Consider the following 20584-nt stretch of genomic DNA (forward strand, 5'->3'; position numbering starts at 1 on the left):
TCGAGCACTTGAGCTTTGATCACCAAGCCCGCCTCAAGCCTCAGGATCTTCACAAGACAGCTCCCAAGTTACTCCGCCTCTCCTCAGGTTTTTCTCCCCGCTTCTAGTTACTCCACCTCTCGAGCACTTGAGCTTTGATCACCAAGCCCGCCTCAAGCCTCAGGTTTTTCGCAAGACAGCTGCCAGGTTACTCCGCCTCTTCTTGCCTTCTCCAAAGCAAGGTTGTTCCGGTTGTCACAGTTTGAGTGTAACAATCTCCAATCTGACCAAAAGCTTTCGTTTGATAATCAGCCTTGTAGAGCAGCTTCGGTCACCTTCTAGATGTATAGCAGTTTAAGCTTTGTAACTCTCTCAAACACTAAGATGTGTTTTTCTCGCTGTTTTGAATATCAGGATGATATTCCGAATTGAGCACTTGCACTTTTGAACGTTTGAATCAGACACCTCTTAAGAATTTCGAACGAACCAACCTCCTCTTTAACTTGTGTCTTCACGTCCTTTTTATATGAGAGTTGAGGAATAATTCCGTTGGAGGGAAAATTATTCCGTTTGAAATCTGTCTCCCATGCTGAGTATGGGACTTGCATATTTTCAGCATTTTTCATGGAGTGGTGGTCTTGTAACTTGAACCTTTCGTCTTGTAGTGAATATTCCATAATTCACTTTCTTGAGTCCATGCTCCACTTGCTACTTTTGGTAAAAGTTACTCTTTTTATATTCCCATTGATCCTCGTTTTAGGGAATAAGACCGACCTTGGATTGGTGCACCTTCTATCCGTTTGTTGTGGAATTCTGATGTGGCATCCACTTCTGGCACCTCCTTAATATTTTATCTCCATGATATTCTTCTTCTCCAAACTTTATTCATGCTTCCTGACCGTCATTTAACCTTTTGGAGAAATGTCAGTTTATCGAGACCAAGATTGATGTCTCGATTGTTTGATGTCTTGATCCCCATGTATCGAGAGATCTATCTCTCGAACTCTGCTTATGTCTCGAACTTGATTGTTGTATCGAGAGATCCTATCTCTCGAACTCTGCTTATGTCTCGAGACTTAGTTGATGTCTCGCAGACCCTTATTCCTCCAGTGTTGTCCCGTGCCTTCTTCTGATCTGTCTATAAGATTACAACACGAGACTTCTAAGATGTTCACACAAGTTTACCTTAAGCTTAAATATTTTCCGAGTTGAGCTCAAGTTACCCGGTTGTATTTTCGCTCTTAGTTTACTTGTCGAACTTACATATAATTTCCTATCTTTCGAGACTTAGGGGATTATAGATTACATTTGGTATCATCAAAACCAATTACAATATGTTCCTAACAGGTTTTACAGTTAATTGTTTTGTCAAAAAAAGTCAATTCACTGAGTTATAAACTGATCATAAGAGCTTTACTTTCAAGGTAAGTAATTGTTTTTTTCATGATTTTCGAGCAAGTTTTTTTTGCAGATATAATAGGTTGTCATCACCTATATAAGTTGTAATTGAGAAAAATGTAGTTTCCAGAAAACTTGACTGCACTTTTGCAATTGTATTTGCATTCACTTATTTGATGCTTGTGAACTTGATTTTTCCACTAATTATTTCACAAATTAATTATTTGTAATAAATGTAGTCAATTTGGATGTCACATTATTTTTATTGACATTAAAAGTGTAGTTGTCATGTGATGAAAGTTTTATTCTTGTCATGTTCATTGCCCTACTAAGAAAAAAATGAATTCTTTTGTTTTCATATATTCGTTAATTATCTTATATTAATGAATTGTTTTACTTTAATTTGCAAGTTGAAGGCTTTTATGTTATCATTAAGATTTTGTAATAAAAAAAAAGGTATGAAGACAAATAGCTCCTAGAAATGAATTTTATAAACATTGTAATACTTTTAGAACTGCAAAAAATTACAATTTTTCCTCTTTTTTTGCAGTACATTACATGAATAGAAGACAAAAGTAAAGCTGGGAAAAAATATGCTGCTCCTTGTCCATGTAAGTAAATGCCTTATGAATCTTCCTCCTCATACGTTGGTTCATAGCTGATGTGTTTTGTTCAGTCTTCAATACGTAGTGTAATAAGGGTATTGTTTGTCCATTGCCGGAAAAAAAATGTGAAAAACACATTAAAAAATGGTTAGTAGATAGAATATTTGAAGAAAGAAATGGTGAATAGTAGCAAGACTTGAACCCAAGATCATGTATAGTAGTCTGCAACTCCTGAGTTGAATAAACCTTGCAATGTTTTTATAAAATTGTCGAGTGCCTGCAAAAAAAAAAAAAAAAAAAAGAGAAAAAGGCTACGAAAAATATGTTTGACATATCCTGAAACAAAAAAAAAAAAAAAAAAAAAAAAAAACTGCATACATGATATTGTTTAAATCATGAGTAACCTTACAGTCCAAAGTTAGCTGAATAATAGGAAAACCATTGTCTAAAAACAGCAGACGAAACCACATTCAAACAGCATAGTCTTACAAAAACCAACAGTAATTGTTTTAAATTTCTCAAACACAGTTTCATAATTCTTTCAGCTTCTCAAGTTTAACAGCATGCTCCTTTGTCTTTTTTGAGCTTTGAGTACTTGAAAACTCATCAATGAGAGCTCTCTTAACTGTTGTGTTGTTTGCCAAATCCTTATCATGTCTATTTGGGACCTCTTGCAAAGGACTTTCTGCCTCATTGACATCATCAAAATCCTATACACATAGAGAACTCATTTAGTAAGATAATTTGAAATGTTCTGTATAGTTATAGTTCATTTAAACAAACCTCATCATCCCAGAGATCTTCTTCTGTAGCTCTAACTCAAGTTTTGAGGATAAATCTTTGTCCCTACCATGCATTAACTCTGGAGCATATTCTTCAATTAAGTCATGGTCATTTAAAATATGCATTACTGGAAATGCGTTTAGCATATTCTGAAATTGTTCCTTGCGAACAGCAATTCAGAAGATAAGATTAAGCCCAACCAAGGACTGCAACTCTTTAGGCACCCCATTCTTATCCTACAAAAGATATTAGACATTAAACATAATTAAGAGCAGAATTGTATATAATAAACCTGTAAACTTACCTTGTTCTGCTTTGCATCCAAATCATAAGCACTCATTCCTAAAAGTTCACAACATTCACGGTCCCAAAGCAAGAAAGGTGCATTTCCATTCAAGTCTGCCACCCTAATTTTAACTCTGTATATTAAAACACCCTCAGCCAAAGTTTTATTACAGGTTAAACAATACATTGTACCCTCTTTCTCAGATAACTTTCTGTTACATCCCTTTGTTCTGCATGAAGCATAGAACCACTCTTTGCCACTGTCTATGAAAACCACTCTTGCTGCTACCTAGAAATCCCCATACTATAAAAAAAAAATACAAATCATTAGGATATACTGACAAATGAAATCAGAATCTAATATATAAGAGACCTTACATACCTCCTTTAGTTGATAAATTTGGGAAATGGTACAAAGTTGTATCTCAGGTTCATGTGAAATTGAATAAGAAGTGGTAGGATTAAAACTGGATTGGGACAGAATGCTCTTCATAGGAGTCTGGTCAATGTTTAGACTGAGAGATTTCCACAAATTTAAAATATTAGTTTTCATTTATGTATACAAATAAAAAGACAATTTAGAGAATAGTGAAAACCTGTTTTTAAATGCCTCAAACACTGGATTTTTTCATTGAAGAGAATCTGAGTGACATCATAAGAAGAGCAGACTTTGACCTCTCCACCTAAAAATAATGTGTATATGATTGCAGGTTGGCAGGTACATAATAAGGGCCACATGAAAGCTTAATAAAACTTAAAAAGTAGCATGTAAATAATGTTGATCTCTTTTTTTTTTTTAATTAATATATAAATATTTTCCTCTTTTAGTTTCTTTTGTGGTAATACAGTACAAAGCTTACAGCATTTTGAATATAATCTCAGCTTGTAAAGTTCAATCTCAACTTGTAAAGTTCGCAAAAACAGAAGGCCACAGGAAAGCAAAATAAAACTTCAGAAGTGCAGATACATAATCTTTTAAAAGTATTTTTATACTTAGGTAAATGTTTGTCTAGTATTTTATAATCTGAAATGCTAGTAAATAGATTACAGAAGTATAAAGATCGCGTAAAAAAAAGATTTAGAAAAAATAATAGAAAACTTACTGTTTAAGCAAAGCCTAGCCCTACAAAATTGGATTAAAACCACCAATGGTTCTTCAGTGCAGCAGTTGTAGTATGGCTCAATCTTAGCCACATGATCATCCCACATGGTGCATGTTAATCGATTCCCATTGCATTTTTTAATAAAATCATACATTAGGTTCATTAAAAAAAATATAAATAGAAAAAATAATGAAAAGAGTAGAAACATACTCGGCATCCTCAATGATGAAATCAATGAGCCTAGAGTTTTTTCCATTAATTACTTTATCCTGTGGAGCATGGAGTTCGACAACTCTACCTATAACATCTATAACAAATACGAAAGTAACATTAGTTTATAAACGTAGACTCTATACGCATATTGAGCAAAAAGACACATTATTTGTTTTTACCAAATATTTCCTTCTCGTCAACAGTTTGCTTTGTTTTGAGTTCTTCAAAACCTTTAAGGCGATAGAGGTGCATAGGAAATTTGGGATTCTTGAACTCTTTCACCACGGTTTGGTAGTTAAACTTCAACATGTATCGGTGTGGACTTGTTTTAAAGGTGTAAAAGTTTGTGATCACTAAAAAGTTCTTTACACCATAGACTAATCCTTCCGTAAAAACATCTTTAAACTTGTCAACATATTCTTTTGGTATGTGTGCGTGAAGGAAGCTGCCCTGTATTAGGAATAGGGGTTTAACATGGATAATATTATCAATAACAAAAATAACCAAGAAATGTAATTGCTTGTTTAAACTTACTTCTTGGTCATGAAATACCAACTCTTTAGATTTGAGAATTGATGATGCTTTTCTTTCAGGAATGTCGTACGCCCTAACTACATGAAGATGTAGAGCACTCCTAGTATTCATTGGCGAAATATCTCTGGCAAGAATGAACATCGTCGCTAGAACTGAGTAGTGATTTTTGTTAGGAACATCATGTTATAGGTTTTGATGATACCAACTGTTAAGTAGAAATCCCCAAGTCTCGATGCATAGGCAAAAACGCTGTAAGTTCGACAAGTAAACCAAGAGCGAAAATACAACCGGGTAACTTTGAGCTCAACTCGGAAAATATTTAAGCTTGAGGGAAATTTGTTTGAACATCTTAGAAGTCTCGTGTGTTGTAATCATATAGACAGATCAGAGGAAAGCATGGGACAACACTGGAGGAATAAGGGTCTGCGAGACATCAACTAAGTCTCGAGACATAAGCAGAGTTCGAGAGGTAGGACCTCTCGATACAGTTATCCAGTTCGAGACATAAACAGAGTTCGAGAGATAGACCTCTCGATATTTGAGTTCGAGACATTAAGCAATCAAGATATCAACCTTGGTCTCGATACACAAACAATTCTCCAACAAAGCTGAATGACGTGAGGCTTGACGCGGGCTTGGTGATCAAAGGTCAAGTGCTCGAGAGGTGGAGTAGCTGGAAGCGGGGAGAAAGACCTTGGAGAGGCGGAGTAACCTGGGAAGCTGTCTTGTGAAGATCCTGAGGCTTGACGCGGGCTTGGTGATCAAAGGTCAAGTGCTCGAGAGGTGGAGTAACAAGAAGCGGGGCGAAAAACCTGAGGCTTGAGGCGGGCTTCGTGATCAAAGCTCAAGCGCTCGATATTGTACTAAAAAGGGAAGTTTTTAGTGCAATCCTTTCAGGGAGTTTCTGGAAGAAGAGTGGACGTAGGCGGGTTGGCCGAACCACTTTAAAATCTCTCTTGCATTTACTTACTGCTTTTATCTCTCGCTAACCTCTCGACTGCACTACACATAAACACACCTCTCGAACTAACTCAAACTCGTGCTAACTAAAAGGGGATAACATTTCCGCTGCGCATAAAACTTTGTCTTCACCTCGTGAGGTATCGAACCTAAACATCCTAAGTTCAATACACACGAGAGGTCGAAAAGATTTGCAAAATCTTATACAAGTCTATTCACCCCCCCCCTCTAGACTTGTACCCCATCCCCTTGGGACCAACAATTTTAAATAGGACGTGTTTGAAATTTGTTAGTGTTTTGCACGAATAGGAGATCATGTATAAATAGGACTTCTCTTAAGGTTGATAATCTTTCGTTTGGCAATGAAAGGTCATCAGTCCATGCGTTGCATTTAATTACATCGTTTGTGTAAATACAGCCAAAGATATTATGACCATAATTAAGAAAGTACTTTATGTATGGGAAAACGAAAAAAATAAGTGGGAATAAAATTATCTGAAATATGATTGGTTTATAAACTATAACTGACGGCTAAAAAATATAAATACCACAAATTTGATATCTGATTTCTTGGAAACTGCTGACAACACACGTTTTTTCCCGAAAATATATACCCAATAGTTGTATACGTTAAACGATGGCGTATGGATTGGGCGGGAAGTTTTTGCCTCTGTTTATTAGTACGTAGTGGTACAGTGCTAAAATTCGGATCCGGATATCATGTACATAAATTCATATTGAAATTCTAAGGGCACGTTTACTAACTGGAAGTTTTCTCCAGTTTTCTGAAAATTTAGAAAACTAGAAAATAGAAAACATGTTTACTAACACAGTTTTTCATTTTGAAAACAGTAAATAATTTTCCAGTTTTCTGGAAAACTGAAATACTATTAAAAGTTGTTTTCTAAATGGAAAACAGAATCAGCTTTCATCTATTAGATTATATGTCACTATAATCGCATTCTCACCATTATCTACTTACATATTTATTCATTACTATGATTACATTCATTATCATCTTCTTTTACTTATCATCGTGTTCTATCTTTTCCACTTGCATTACTTATTTAAACATAACTTATTTGTTTATGCTTAAAATTATACATCATTCACATTATTAAAATTAAAAATTGAAATCTATACCACGTTTTATATTTTGATTGAACTCAATTGATTATTGGTTCAGATATTTTTAATTATGTTATATCAGAAACAAGTTTGGTCCAGATATCGAATATTGAAATTTCACATATATAATATTAGAATTCAAAATAAAAATTATATATTATATACATGTCATTCAAATGAATGTATCCAAACATATTTTAAATATTAGTTCAAAAATATTAATAGTATCTAAACTACATTTTATGTGAATTTAATAGGTTATTGGTTCGAATATATTTTTATTTATGTTATATACATATGTAAATTTGGCTCGGATATCAAATGTAAAATTTTTACATATTGGACTTAAAATTAAAAATTATATTTATTTATTCTATTTAAACCAAATATATTTTAAAGTATTTTAAATATAAGGTCTAAAAATCACTTGAAATTAAACTTATTGTTAATTTTATAACGTTAATCTAAAAGAAATAAATTTGAAAAAATAAGTGTTAGTAAACAAGTTTTCTAAACAGAAAACAGAGAATGAAAACTGAAAAATTGAAAAACAGAAAACAGAAAACAGTTTTCTGTTAGTAAACAGGCCCTAAGTGTTTAATTGAACTTTTTTAATGTTGGAGTGCTTAATTGCACTTTTGGGTAAACTTTGAGGGTTTATATGATCATTTTCTCTAAAATTTATATATTTAAAAAGTATATTAAATATAAAAAAATTAAATCAAAAAATTATTACTTCGTATAAAATACTAAAAAAAAGTACGGAGTAATAAAAGAAAATTGACCACAAATAGTAAATAGATAAAATGAGAGTGTAGGAGTGTAAAATTAGGGTCCTGTTTTCGTGCCTTTGAATCCGAACCCACCCGAAGGCTTCCACTAGGATCCGATGGGCATGGCCCTTGCGAATCCGGACTCCATTTCCAGCCCCACCGCTGTCAATTCCAACGCGCCGCCGCCGTCGTCGTATTCCGATGATCCGACGAAGAAGGTCCGTAAACCCTACACCATTACCAAGTCTCGCGAGAGCTGGACCGAGCCCGAGCACGACAAGTTCCTCGAAGCCCTCCAACTGTGAGTTTATATTGTATATGTATACACATTTGTATATTTGTCGATCATTATTCTATTCTTCTTATTTTTTCGATTTAGGGCTTTGTTGACCAATCAAGGGATTTGAATTCTAATTAATCAATCAGTTCAGGGAAGCTAGGACTGTCTCTCAAATCTGAATGCTACTCTAATTTCTTGGTCTTTTAGGTTTAATTGCTGGTTTGCACCCCAATGATACTCTATTACCTCAAGCGTGTGATGGGGAATGGCGGTAGACATTTTCAGTGTAAAATTTGTCTTCCTAGTTTTAGAAAGAACTTAAGAATGTCTTCTTGTGTTTTAACATTGGAGTGTAAATAATTCATATTTGATAGTCTTTTCGGAATAGATTGGCTGAAGTGTGATAAATGTTCAGTCAGCTGAAGAAAGTAAATTCTGTGGTTGGAACTGTAATTATCTTCTGTCATTCATTACATACAGCTTTGATCGAGATTGGAAGAAAATTGAGGCATTTATTGGATCGAAGACTGTAATTCAGGTAGTATTTAGTCCTTTAGTTGTCCAAAAGAAAAAAAATCATTTCATCCTGATTACATTACCATTTGGAACTGATAAATGTTTAGTCCTTTAGTTGGAACTGATAAATGTTTTTTATTTATTTCTATTCTGCATTACCATTTGTTCAGTACTCACAGTGTATTACTTGAATCTTTGACTATCCATTTACTTCTGCAGATACGGAGTCATGCTCAAAAGTATTTTCTGAAGGTACAAAAGAGTGGAACTAATGAACATCTACCTCCACCACGGCCAAAGAGGAAAGCCGCTCATCCTTATCCTCAGAAAGCCCCAAAAAGTGGTAAGTGTGTTTAATTTGCTGTATTGGAATTGTCATGGGCATAAGTCAGGAATGGTTCTTGTTCTTATCTGTTATACTTTTCCAGCACCAACCGTCTCATCACTGTCAAATTCTTTTCAAACACCATTAGCATTTCCTGATGCTGGACTCACACCGAAGCCTGATTCTTCTTTGATACCCATAGTTCCTGTAACAAGTGCAGCGTTGCCATCTTGGAAAGACTACTCTGCGCAAGCAGGCAGTTCAAGTGTGAAAAAAGGTCCCATAGTTGCAATGGGTTTAATTTAGTGGCATGCTTAATTGCTATTGTCTCACTTAGTTGGCATAGATGGAGATTTACTTAAAGAAACTTATTTTTATTTTTTATTGTAGATAATATGTCATCAGTAGGACAAGCTCATGTCAATACCTACTCTAGCAGTGGTAATGAGGGTGCTCCTAGTGAATTGACAGATCAGGGAGCTAATGGATCTTCAATGAAAGGTGAATCAAACTAATCATGTATGTTCATTTTGGGTTTGGGGTTTAAAATACATATAAAGCTTATGTATTTAATAACTAAAGTTACCAAATAGCTAACGATTTTTGGGTGTTGTGGGTGGGCATATCTGAAGTGTTAGACCAGTTTTAATAGTGCAAAATTTGCTTTTGTTTATACAACAATGTACTGAAGATATCCCACTAGCTGTGGAAGTTTTTTGTGCTTGGAAGTGTTGTAAAACTCAGCCTAGGCAGCTGCCTAGGCACTAGGCACCCCTAGGTTACGGCGATTTTGGCCTAAGTCACCATTTTATTCATCTGTCCGGCGAGTCGGCAAGTTGGCTGACTGATAGGACAGATGGCCTACTTGGCTGTTTATTATTATTATTTTTTAAATTATGGTTGCTTCAATCAAAATGGTGTAGTTTTGAGTGAAACAACCCTAAAATTGGGAAGAAGCAAAAAAAAAAAAAAAGGAAGAAGAAGAAGAAAAACAAGAGAGTTACACAAGCCACAAGGAGTAAATCAAACAACCCTCAAAGTTCATACCTTAGCCTTCACCAGTTCTGGCACTTTGTTGACTGCGGTATAGCTTGCAACCACCCTATCTCCAGTCACAATCGGAGATGCCAGTTCAACTTGCTTCCAACGTCCACCATCACTTGTCCACAACTCGATACTCGCTAACTTGCACTTGGTCTCACAAATCGGACTTGTCGTTGCCTTCTCCACTCGCGGCTTGCCATTGTTGTCACTAGATTGGCTGAGATATTGATGCTTTTCCCCTTTGGTTTTTCCTTTTTCGTCGAGCAGAGTAGCTGACAAAGACTAGGGCTTTTCACATTTGTGTTCTTTGCTTAATGGCTAATGGTTAATATTATTAATTAATCATTTAATTCAATTAACCTTTGGACTGATTTTAGTTTGTGTGTGTGTGTATAGAGGGGGGTTCAAATGAGAACTTGGTCCTCCTATAAAAGTGAGGACCGATCACAGCCGCCCATTAAGGTTCATTTATGGTTGAGGGTTTTAGTAGAAAAACTTGTGATTCCTACATAACCTAAGCGACATAGTGAAAGTCTTTTACATTCTTTTATTTATTGATTTATGTATCGGATTCCATTCACCACATGGTTGGGAATTAATGATTGGCTCTATCTGTCAAGATTCTGGATTTGATCATAATGATAAAATTCTATATGGTCTTGTTTCCACCTTTCCAGTCATTCTTGATACAGTTTTGAAATATTGGATTTTCCAATATTTAAATTGTGTGTCTTCGCCACTTATTTATCATTCAATGAATGACTAATAAATAAATAATTATATATATATAGGGGAAGGTTCACGTGTAAAGGAACTCCCATGTTAGCCATAGATTAATCTTTGATCGAATGGACAAAAAGGCGCGCATTTTTTTAAATGGTGATAAGGGACTTTTTTGCCTTTTTCCTAATATCCATAAATGTTTTTGTTAACCGCCTTTAACTCTTCGCATGTTTCCTTTTCAAAGCTCTATTTTCCTTTGTATCTAAATTCCAGGTGCATAAATTTGCAGCATAAGGTGCTTGACTTTGCACCTTTAACTGTGAGGTGCAAAACTGTATAACTTAAAGTGCATAAATTTGCAACTTCAAGTGCATAAAGTTGCACCTTAAGGTGCATAAAGTTGAAAATTAATTTTATAACTTTGCACTTTAAGGAGCACACCTTTAAACTGTAAGGTGCATAGCTTAGAAACTCTAGGTGCATAAAGTTGCACAACTTTGAAACTGGTACGCGCATAGTGGATTCCTTCATGCGAATCATGCCTGAGCTCTTAAGCTTCTTCTCGCCTGTGAGTGATTAATTAATGTGTTGAAGATGCAGAGACAATAGGGAGTAGTGGAAAAGATGTTGTAGCTTTGCTCTTTTTTTTTTTCAAACTTTTATATCCTTCAATGCATGAATTCGAACATAATCAACTGCGGATTAAAAATTTCAATCAACGACTGAAATCAATTGATGAGCGTTAGATGAATGGTTGGGATTGATACGCACGTTTCACCTGGTAGAAGCTGCGCATCTGATCCCTTGTCTATATCATGGTTGCATTAGGCGCTAGGCGCTAGTCGGGCGGTAGAGCGCCTAGCGCCTAGCACCTAAGCGGTCTAGGCGGTACCTAGGCGGCGACCTATAAAAACAAAAAATTAATTCATGTGTGTGGGTGTATGTCATATATTATATTATATATATTATATATATATCTCTTACTTCTCTTACTTATATAAATAAATAAATTTAAATATATATAAATATAATAATAAAATTAACAAGGTCGACTCGCTCGAGTTAACTTGGCTAACTCTGCCGAGTTGGGCGAGTTAACTCGGCCAAATTCGGCCCAGTCGGCCGAGTTAGGCGACGCCTAGGGAGCAATTCGCCTCGGTCTAGGAGCGCCTAGCGCCTAGGCGGAGATTTTTGCAATAGTGGTCTATATATATATATATAAAAATACCCAATACCCAATGGTGTTATTGCCATTTAAATTTCTTACATGCATAGAATCTTTTCTCATTGAGAAAGGATCTAATTTTTGAACCATGAATATATGATATTTAGTATTCTTTAAGTTGTGGTCATAAGGTTAGTGGTGATTGCTAATGGTGTTGAGTGTTGTTTCATGTTCAATGCTTACACTCTCAAAAGTTACCTTTCGTATTGTGTTATAGTATTTGTTACTTCACATGAATATAAGTAGAAGAAAGGGTATCATTTGTAGCTTTACTTGTTCCAAGTGCAATTATTTACCATGAGGGCAACAGGGTTCTGGCGGCTTTGATTATTTATTTGCCTAGGTGTTCATGGAATATTTGCAAATATTTGTTCTTAAATTCAGTACAGCCAGCAGTTAATTTTGAGTGATATTCGTTTTGTTTGATGTACCACAATAGTTCTAATGTAATCTTGTCCCTGCTAACACCTTACTTTTTGTTTTGGTTTTATGCAGTGTTGCCTGACTTTGCTCAGGTATACAACTTCATAGGCAGTGTTTTTGACCCAAATGTGACTGGTCACCTGCAGAAGCTAAAGAAAATGGACCGCATTGATGTTGAAACAGTATGCACCTTGACTTGTACTTTAAACCTTTATGACTTGTTGGTCAATAAAATGAAAATAAAAGTACCCCTGGCATTTGGGCCATACGGCTCACTTTCCTATCAAGTATTGCTCATCTTAATTTTAGGTTTTGTGATACTGCTTATGGAATTCTCAGGATCTTGTATTCATTCATACTAGGATGGAGTTTTTTCCCTAATAGGGATACTTTTAAATCTTATTTTCCAAATATGGGTACTTTTAAACTTATTTCCCAAAATGGAATACTTTTAGCCTCATCATAGCTTGTCACCTGCCACAGCAAACAGTACACCTTGCCATGTGATCTTCACCCCATCATCAATGCTATTTTATTTTATTAAATAATAAGAGATCAAAAATTAATTTTATTCTAGGGTTTAGTACAACATATTTTTAGAAACATCCAAACTAATTTTATTTAATCAAACATTGTTTCCAAATGTTTACAATTTTAGAATTAAATTAATTTTTTAATATTATTTCCAAATGTTAATTAAGTAAAATTAGTTTGAAAGTTTTTTAAAATATATATATAGTAAAGTTCTTAGAACAAAATTATTTTTAAAAATTGTTTTTAAATGTTTAATTAAATAAATAAAATAAAAGACATTAATATTAATAAAATTAAAAGAGTTGAAGCACTGTTTTGTTTCCAAATAATTCAGTACTTAAATAAAATAAACGAAATATTAGTCAAAAGAGCATTGTTGTAAACTGGTTATAGTTCTAAAACATTATATGAATGATATGGGTTCGATTATTACTAATAGCATTTTGATCTCTTATTATTTATGGAGTAATAAAATAAAATAGCATTGATGTTGTGGTGAAGATAACATGGCAAGGTGTATACTGTGGAGTGTGGAAAATGCAGAAGTAGTGGATGAAGAGGCTAAAAGAATCCTGTTTGGGAAATAAGTTTGCCTGTTTCATATAATATCTCTAAGTAATTGCTTTAAAAGAATCCTGTTGCACATGCCTCTTAGTATTTCTTTGTAATTCATTACCCCATCAAAAAAAATAAAAAATAAAAAATTAAACATCTGTTCTATATTCCGTTCACTTGTAGATTCAAGTCTTCCTTACATGAAGCAAATATTCATGATGGTTTTAGTTGGTTGAATGCTGTGAAATAATGTTTCAGAATCTTTCTCAAGTCCCTTTTTTGCTTGGATCCTTTTCAGGTGTTGTTACTGATGAGAAACCTCTCCATCAATCTAAGAAGGCCAGAGTTTGAGGATCATGTAAGTGCAAAATATATCAAACATGTGATTCTAATTTTCTAATAGCTATGAATTTGAGATCCTTCGAAGCCATGAACTTCCCTCTTCTGATTTGAACTCTTCTGCTTCTAATATTTTTGTACCTTCCTCAATTGGTATACATGGATTCTGGTCTACCAAGCTTGGTAAATCCTCTGTCACTGATGAAATCTTGTACAGTAAACCTGTGATGACCATTTCATTAAAGGCGATGAACACTTGCCTTTATTTCTAAAGCGGTGAACATTATAAAGACCATTACTTACATTTGTGATGAATATTACACAAGTATCATAAACATTTTCTTGTGGGGTGCACACAGCATGGTGGAGTGGCCGAGTGGGGTGGCGTGATATAATTTGCCCTGTCCTTTTAATGTGGTGGTAATTGCCTAGAGTTGCTTTGATAGTTTTAACTTATTTATGCAGAGGAGGTTGCTTTCTTCATATGAAGATGTGGTGAGTGATGGGGGTGGAAACAAGGTATTATGTGAAAACAAATCCCAGAATGCTGCTCGAATTTGGTAAAGCCACAATTGGTCTATGTTGCATTCTGCCCCCCTTTGTAGTCAAAGAGGAATTTTTTCAAGTTGCAAATGGTTTAAGGGACAACCAATTTATGCAAGGGCCATGATTTTCTGGCGTGCATATACAGTTTTGCTAAAATTGCATCTGTGCAATTAAATGATGAGTGTACATTCTGTAAAAAATAAAGAGAGAGAGAGAGAGAGAGTGTGTGTGTGTGTGTATACTGCAGGCATCTAAAATGTAAATCTGATTTGTGTAAAAAGTTTGACAATTACATAATCCAGCTTTTGCAATGCTGCTTATTTGTAAGCCTGTGTAAATTATTGAGGATTTGAGGAGACAATAAAAAGTTTTGAAAAATATTGGCTTCAAGTTTCTATCCATTTTCTTGATTTGTGAATTTGCCAGCTGCTGCCGGGCTTGGCACTCCTATTCTTTTTTCTACGGTTTATTATTAAAACTAATGTAGAACCTATGTTTCACCACGAATAATATTTAATTTGAATTGTGATATGCTTAGTAATAGTGATGAGATTTAATAGCTATGGTACGGAAAAAAGGATATAAATTTTTTAGGATGTTAATTTGCAATGGTAGTGTGATTCATATTTTATAATTTAGATCATTGTTGCAATATTGCAGGTCAATTTAACTTCTTGATATTTGATTTTTATTATAAAGTTTATGCGATAATATAATTAAAAGAGAGAAAACAATAAACAAAATGCAATAAATAATTTTTTGTGTAGTAAACATTAAAATTGAAATGAAGTTTGAATATTAATATTTTTAGTGTGTTTTATTTTATTGTTTTGGATTTAAAAACTTTAAGGTTGAATTTGAACATGATTTTAATATATTTATTGTTAGTGTTTTATTTTTGTAATTTTTAAAGATATTTATTCTTGAAATCATGAATTCTTAAAAAATTATAAAACAAAAATAAAAAGTCTGTGGGATCCGCCAACCTGTGTGGGGCCGGTTAGGGTTACATGAACCCTAACTTGCGGGCCGACCCACAAAAGCCTACCAGAAATTAGTCTCGCGGTAGGACGGGCAACCCGATTTGATAGTACTACTTGCAACCTACACTGAAGGATGTTTAAAACATTCTATATTTTCAAGCTTTTAGTCGTATTACAAAGAAAGAAATTTTATTTTTTTTCTCAATTATTGTGACATTGCTTCATTAAGTTATATATATATATATATATATATATATATATATATATATATAATTTTGTCGCATTAATTTTTATTTATTTGCCACAATTATTCATCTGTTTAAAATTTTGTCATTCTATCATTTAAATTTTAAATTAAAATGTAAGATTAATTGTGATAAAAATAAAAATTAAGAATGTAATGAAAAAAAAAATAGAGTTAAATATGACAATTCTATAATAGTGAAAACTAAAGTGAAATTTCCAGTATGTTATGGTCGGAAGTCAATCGGCAACTAACAACTACTTCTCCTTTGGTACTACGCCTACGGTTTCGCTCCGCTCCGTTCTCAGCCGTAAATTGATGTAAGTTCTGAGCAACTTTCTAATGCCGGGTCCGGGTGGCACAACGATGAGAAAGAAATCTACCAAGAAATACCAGATTCCCAATCCCCAACAGCCTCAGATGGTTTCTTCTTCTCCCTCCTCCTCTCTATTCAATTGTAGAAAAATCTCTCTGTCCCTTCTGGTTGTTGTGGTTGTTAGTTTGGTAGCTCTCTTAAGCTTTTCGTCGAACAAGGATCGTGCGTTTAGATCTTCTTCAAGTCCTCCCCTCCCGGTGCAGCTTTATGTTGTTGAAGTAGTCAACGTGTTCCCTCACGACCCCAATGCCTTCACTCAGGTCCAATTTTCACTCACATTTATTTTTTCAGTTTTTAATGAATCTTTGACGGATTTAAGCTTATCGCAGGAAAGGAATTAATTCTTTGTTATGAATTTATTTTGCTGATCATGGCCTCCGTTTTTTTAAGAATATGTTTGGATGGATGGTAATTGCAATTTGCAATTACATTTTAGCTTGTGGGCACATTTTCTGCTTAAAAGTTCCACACCTCATTTTGGCATTCGATTACATGTTTCTCCAAAGTTGAGTTGTTTGTTTCAGGGGCTTCTATATTCTGAGAACGACACCTTGTTTGAGTCAACTGGGCTTAACGGGCATGTGAGTTTGCCATTGTACTTTGATTTGAAATCTGAGATATGTTGGTGTTTGAGGATGAGCGTGCAAGCAGATTGCTTTATTTCATAAGCTGACATTGTTTGCTATTAATATTGGCAGTCGTCTGTTCGGAAAGTTGCTCTTCGGACTGGTGAGGTACATTATGTGGATGCAATTCTTGAACTGTCAATGAACTGAAATTTATTTGATTTCTTCTGATGCTCACATCTTAGTAACAGTGACCATAGGCATATACTTTGTTCACAGGTGCATACTATTCAGTCAATGCATTACTCTGACTTTGGGGAGGGCTTAACTCTTCTTGATGATAGGTTTGTAGAAAAAACTTAATTTATTTCACGTTGTATATCATCTTTGTCTGGCAAGTTACAAAATTTATGCTGGAGAAGCAACTGCCTTAATTTGAATCCATTGACATAATTTCTCAATGTTGTTGATTTACCTAACCAAGAAATCGGAGTACCTCTTGCTTTCATTGTCAGCATATTTTGATTTTGTAATTCAATATTGGCTGGTAATTCAGTTGTTCCACTTTGTAATAACATTATCTTTTGCTATTATGAGCATCTGCTATTGGACTAACTTTAGGTGGTATTGATATTCCTTGTGTATTTCGGTTTCTCTCCACTTAGGAATATAATGTCAACCTTTTGCTAATCCAGTTTTCCACTTTGTAATAACATTATTATATGCTTCTTTGAGCATCTGTCGTTGGACTATTGATATTCCTTGTGTATTTCAATTTCTCTCCACTTAAGAGTATAATTTCAACCTTTTGCTAATCCAGTTTTCCCACTTTGTAATAACTTTATTATTTTATGCTTTTATGAGCATCTGTTGTTGAACTAACTTTAGGTGCTATTGATATTCCTTGTGTATCTTAGGAATATAGTGTCAACCTTTTGCTTCTTTAGTGTGTTGCTATGCTCATTTCATTTCTAATTTACTTTCAAGAGTCAACATTTTGCTTAATTATGCTAACCTAGGTTGCAGTTTTGATGTTGTAATGTCCTGTATTTTGTAGGCTGTTTCAAGTAACTTGGAGGCAGAATACTGGTTACATATATGACCGATATAATTTTAGCAATGTTTGTTCTTCATCCTTTTTAATTTGTTGCTCAGTTACATGTTCTATTATTTATTAATGAACTTGAAATATCATAATCATACCATTGCCTTTTTATTCACCTTTTACTTTCATGATTCTTTAAGCTTGAATTCCTTCTGCAGTTTGTGGCATTTACTCATGAAATGGAAGATGGCTGGGGATTGGCAACGGATGGAAAAGTTCTGTATGGAAGTGATGGAACCTCAGCATTGTATCAGATTGATCCCCAGACTCTGAAAGGTTTTGACATTTTAAAGCAGAAGTGAATCCAATTATTGCCTCGCTTACCTAATGATTTATTTGTGTAAAATGCAGTAACCCGAAAACAAATTGTTAAGTATCAAGGACATCAAGTGCCACAACTAAATGAACTTGAGTATATAAATGGTGAAGTTTGGGCAAATGTGTGGATGGTATAAACTTGCTTTTTTGCTTCTTGCCAACATGGTTAAACTTATACTTGTTGGATAGTAATCTGTAATTTCGTTGCTTTGACACCCTCACCCTTTCTTACGTGTGACGGTGTGGTAAGTTAAAAGTTCTCTTTGCTATGTAGACTGATTGTATTGCTAGAATCTCTCCTAAAGATGGCACTGTGCTTGGATGGATTCTCCTTCACAATTTAAGGTTCAGATTTTTTAATTTATTTATTATTTGTTTTTTAAATAATGGCAGAGAATTGGAAAATTTTTGCTCTGACAAGTTTAATCTAATGTTAAACTAACCATTGCTTCTTTTTACTTTTTCAGAGAAGGATTATTAGCAAGCGGGGCTAAAGTAAGCATTTTCCCTTGGATTAGAATTTTCAGGTTTTGGTAACAGTATTTTACAGAGTTGTGATTGAACATTTCTTTTATTTTTTTGGATGATTCTTCCAGGATATAGATGTCTTGAATGGCATAGCATGGGATAGAGATGGTGGTCGTATTTTTGGTAAGGTCCATAACTTACTGTTTCATTCAGTGCATTCATATTTCATATGACCTACATCATATCATGGACTATACCTTCCAATATATGAGGTCTGCCTATACAAGCTATATCATTCATCGAGGAGTTAATTCTATTTTTGGTCCTAGATTTATAGGTGTCGTTCCACTTTTAGTCATTTTTTTTAGAACATCTCCTGTTGGTCTTAGTATTATTGTTGTATGACCATTTTTTGTTCTCCGTCAACAAACTTGTTTAAATGACATTAAATACGTGGGGTTGACCCGCTATATTTTTATTTTTTGGAAAAAATCCCTAATTCACGCCTCTGCAGCAGTGGAATGACACATAAATCTTGGATCAAAAAATGAATTTACACTTAAAATTGAATAGACTTAAATGTAACAGTATTTAAACAGGTTTGTTAACGGAGGACCAAAAATAGTCATGCTACAATAATACTAGGACCAATAGGGGGATGTTTGAAAAGTGGAATGTGACCTATAAATCTAGGACCAAAAATGAAATTAACTCCTCATCGAGTTATCTGAAACTTTCTCCTTTTTAAGTAAAGGAAAGAGATATTTATCTACTTTATTTCATTTAAATTGTATATGCAGTCACTGGAAAACTGTGGCCAAAACTTTATGAGATCAAAGTGCATCCACTGAAGACACCAATCAGAGAAGATATCAAACAGATCTGCATTCCTACAACGGAGGATTTTTAGGTTATGAAGGTGGAAAGCAGACTACTTAGCCAATTGTAGTGGTGAGTGAAATTAGAAAGCAACACACTGAGTATGAATGCCGCGGATCTACAATTTTTTTTAAATCTTTTTGTATCATACCAGCAATGCAAAGGTAGATTAAATTTTTACACAAGCATGAGAGGAACAAAGTAGTTGGCATTGTACAAAGACGCCATGCCTATTCATATATGATTGTCAAATCTTCTCTTCCCCTATTATATAAGGATCCTTCTTTACCCGCCGTCCCGCCCTCTTCTGACTTCTCTTTCTTTCGAGCTCACTGAAGTAGTTAGTGCATATTTGATTATGGGGTCAAACACTTGTTATACCATGAATCAATGTCCATCTTACATTGTGGACTCTAGTCTAGTATCATATTTTGTACTTGCAGTTAATCGTTTATTTGTAGTACATAGGTACAGAATATGTTAATTGAAGATCTGAAGGTCATTTTGATTTAGGGTTCATAATGCAAGATAGATCTTAGTTCATGGTATAATTTGCCGGGATCAAATGGATAGGCCTCAAGCTTGGATTAGTTCAGTACTTCAGTCCAGCACTCCAGCCAGCAATTGACCCGATTATTCTTTGGATGGGCGGGTTTGGTTTGGCTTGATTTGAATAATAAAAAGTCAGGTTTGGTCCAAAAATATCTAAAAAATTTTAAAACTTAATGAAAAATATATATAATTTTAATATATAATTTATTATTTATGTAGTTATGTATTTGTATTATGATTTTAATTGAAAAATTATTATTTTAAAACATTACAATTTACAAGTACATTTTAAAAAAATCAATCTTTTTAAAATTTTATTATTATTATTATCATTATAAATTATATATATAATTTAAAAATTATTTATTGACATGTTTTTATTATAATTAATTCACAACATAAATTTGTAATCATAGTATAAAAATTTACAAATGTTAGAAAAAGTTTTGAAATAATAATAATCAATCTTTATTGAAAAACAAACATAATAAATAAATTTTTTTTTTTAAATCATGGGCTTTAACATGGTTGGTGGGCAAAAACTGATGGCATGGCCCTGTCGAAAGTATAAATTCGGCCAACCTTAGTCTAAGCTCTATAGCAAATGGCCTTGGCTGGCTTGTTGCGGACCAGATCTCAGGTTAGCTTGCTCATTTGACAACTCTAATATCAATAGCAGTTATTGAGGGTGTGTAATGAATAAATTTTGCATTGCGGCCCTATTCGACAAAAGATCAAAGTAGAAAAACTTGTAACCTTGTACCATCTAAAGTGAGATTTCCTTTAGTCACGAGATGGAATTAATATGTTACGTTGCATGGC

The 20584-nt window shown here is 34.1% G+C and overlaps 3 protein-coding genes across 4 annotated transcripts; 2 read left to right on the top strand and 1 right to left on the bottom strand.

Annotated features, from left to right (window-relative positions):
- Window positions 1-2512: 2512 nt before the first annotated feature.
- On the bottom strand, window positions 2513-5041 carry LOC116013200. Its single transcript, XM_031252849.1, has 8 exons — window positions 4901-5041; window positions 4546-4816; window positions 4364-4460; window positions 3433-3565; window positions 3236-3339; window positions 3070-3184; window positions 2966-3001; window positions 2513-2692 (listed from the first exon to the last, which is right to left on the bottom strand). Exons 1-8 carry the CDS (start codon window positions 5039-5041, stop codon window positions 2513-2515), a joined length of 1077 nt encoding a protein of 358 aa, XP_031108709.1.
- A 2790-nt stretch (window positions 5042-7831) lies between these two features.
- Window positions 7832-14661, top strand: LOC116013385 (protein REVEILLE 6-like). 2 transcript variants are annotated; one of them, XM_031253104.1, is made up of 9 exons: window positions 7832-8062; window positions 8249-8312; window positions 8522-8579; window positions 8777-8900; window positions 8986-9159; window positions 9273-9383; window positions 12370-12479; window positions 13685-13744; window positions 14191-14661. In XM_031253104.1, exons 1-9 carry the CDS (start codon window positions 7963-7965, stop codon window positions 14287-14289), a joined length of 900 nt encoding a protein of 299 aa, XP_031108964.1. In that variant the 5' UTR covers window positions 7832-7962; the 3' UTR covers window positions 14290-14661. The 2 variants fall into 2 exon arrangements, with proteins under 2 accessions (XP_031108964.1, XP_031108965.1); XM_031253105.1 differs by lacking the exon at window positions 8986-9159.
- A 1068-nt stretch (window positions 14662-15729) lies between these two features.
- Window positions 15730-19498, top strand: LOC116013384 (glutaminyl-peptide cyclotransferase-like). The gene is made up of 11 exons (XM_031253103.1): window positions 15730-16134; window positions 16399-16455; window positions 16573-16608; window positions 16720-16784; window positions 17498-17561; window positions 17704-17821; window positions 17897-17994; window positions 18138-18208; window positions 18331-18358; window positions 18460-18514; window positions 19132-19498. The coding sequence occupies exons 1-11, from the start codon at window positions 15841-15843 to the stop codon at window positions 19239-19241; spliced, it is 996 nt and encodes a 331-aa protein (XP_031108963.1). The 5' UTR covers window positions 15730-15840; the 3' UTR covers window positions 19242-19498.
- Window positions 19499-20584: the final 1086 nt, after the last annotated feature.

Source organism: Ipomoea triloba, chromosome 3 (assembly GCF_003576645.1).
Source record: "Ipomoea triloba cultivar NCNSP0323 chromosome 3, ASM357664v1".
Taxonomy (NCBI): domain Eukaryota; kingdom Viridiplantae; phylum Streptophyta; class Magnoliopsida; order Solanales; family Convolvulaceae; genus Ipomoea; species Ipomoea triloba.

What these genes read in the sequence shown, in the direction of transcription:
- LOC116013384 (XM_031253103.1), top strand. Translation starts at nt 15,841, where the DNA reads ATGCCGGGTCCGGGTGGCACAACGATGAGAAAGAAATCTACCAAGAAA. An exon ending in TTAACTCTTCTTGATGATAG is followed by an intron (nt 16,785 to 17,497) that starts GTTTGTAGAAAA and finishes TGTATTTTGTAG; the next exon opens with GCTGTTTCAAGTAACTTGGA. An exon ending in TGATCCCCAGACTCTGAAAG is followed by an intron (nt 17,822 to 17,896) that starts GTTTTGACATTT and finishes TGTAAAATGCAG; the next exon opens with TAACCCGAAAACAAATTGTT.
- LOC116013385 (XM_031253104.1), top strand. Translation starts at nt 7,963, where the DNA reads ATGATCCGACGAAGAAGGTCCGTAAACCCTACACCATTACCAAGTCTC. An exon ending in GCGTGTGATGGGGAATGGCG is followed by an intron (nt 8,313 to 8,521) that starts GTAGACATTTTC and finishes CATTACATACAG; the next exon opens with CTTTGATCGAGATTGGAAGA. An exon ending in TCAGAAAGCCCCAAAAAGTG is followed by an intron (nt 8,901 to 8,985) that starts GTAAGTGTGTTT and finishes ATACTTTTCCAG; the next exon opens with CACCAACCGTCTCATCACTG.
- LOC116013200 (XM_031252849.1), bottom strand. Translation starts at nt 5,041, where the DNA reads ATGTTCATTCTTGCCAGAGATATTTCGCCAATGAATACTAGGAGTGCT. An exon ending in AAATTTATCAACTAAAGGAG is followed by an intron (nt 3,340 to 3,432) that starts GTATGTAAGGTC and finishes GGGGATTTCTAG; the next exon opens with GTAGCAGCAAGAGTGGTTTT. An exon ending in CTAAAGAGTTGCAGTCCTTG is followed by an intron (nt 2,693 to 2,965) that starts GTTGGGCTTAAT and finishes CTATGTGTATAG; the next exon opens with GATTTTGATGATGTCAATGA.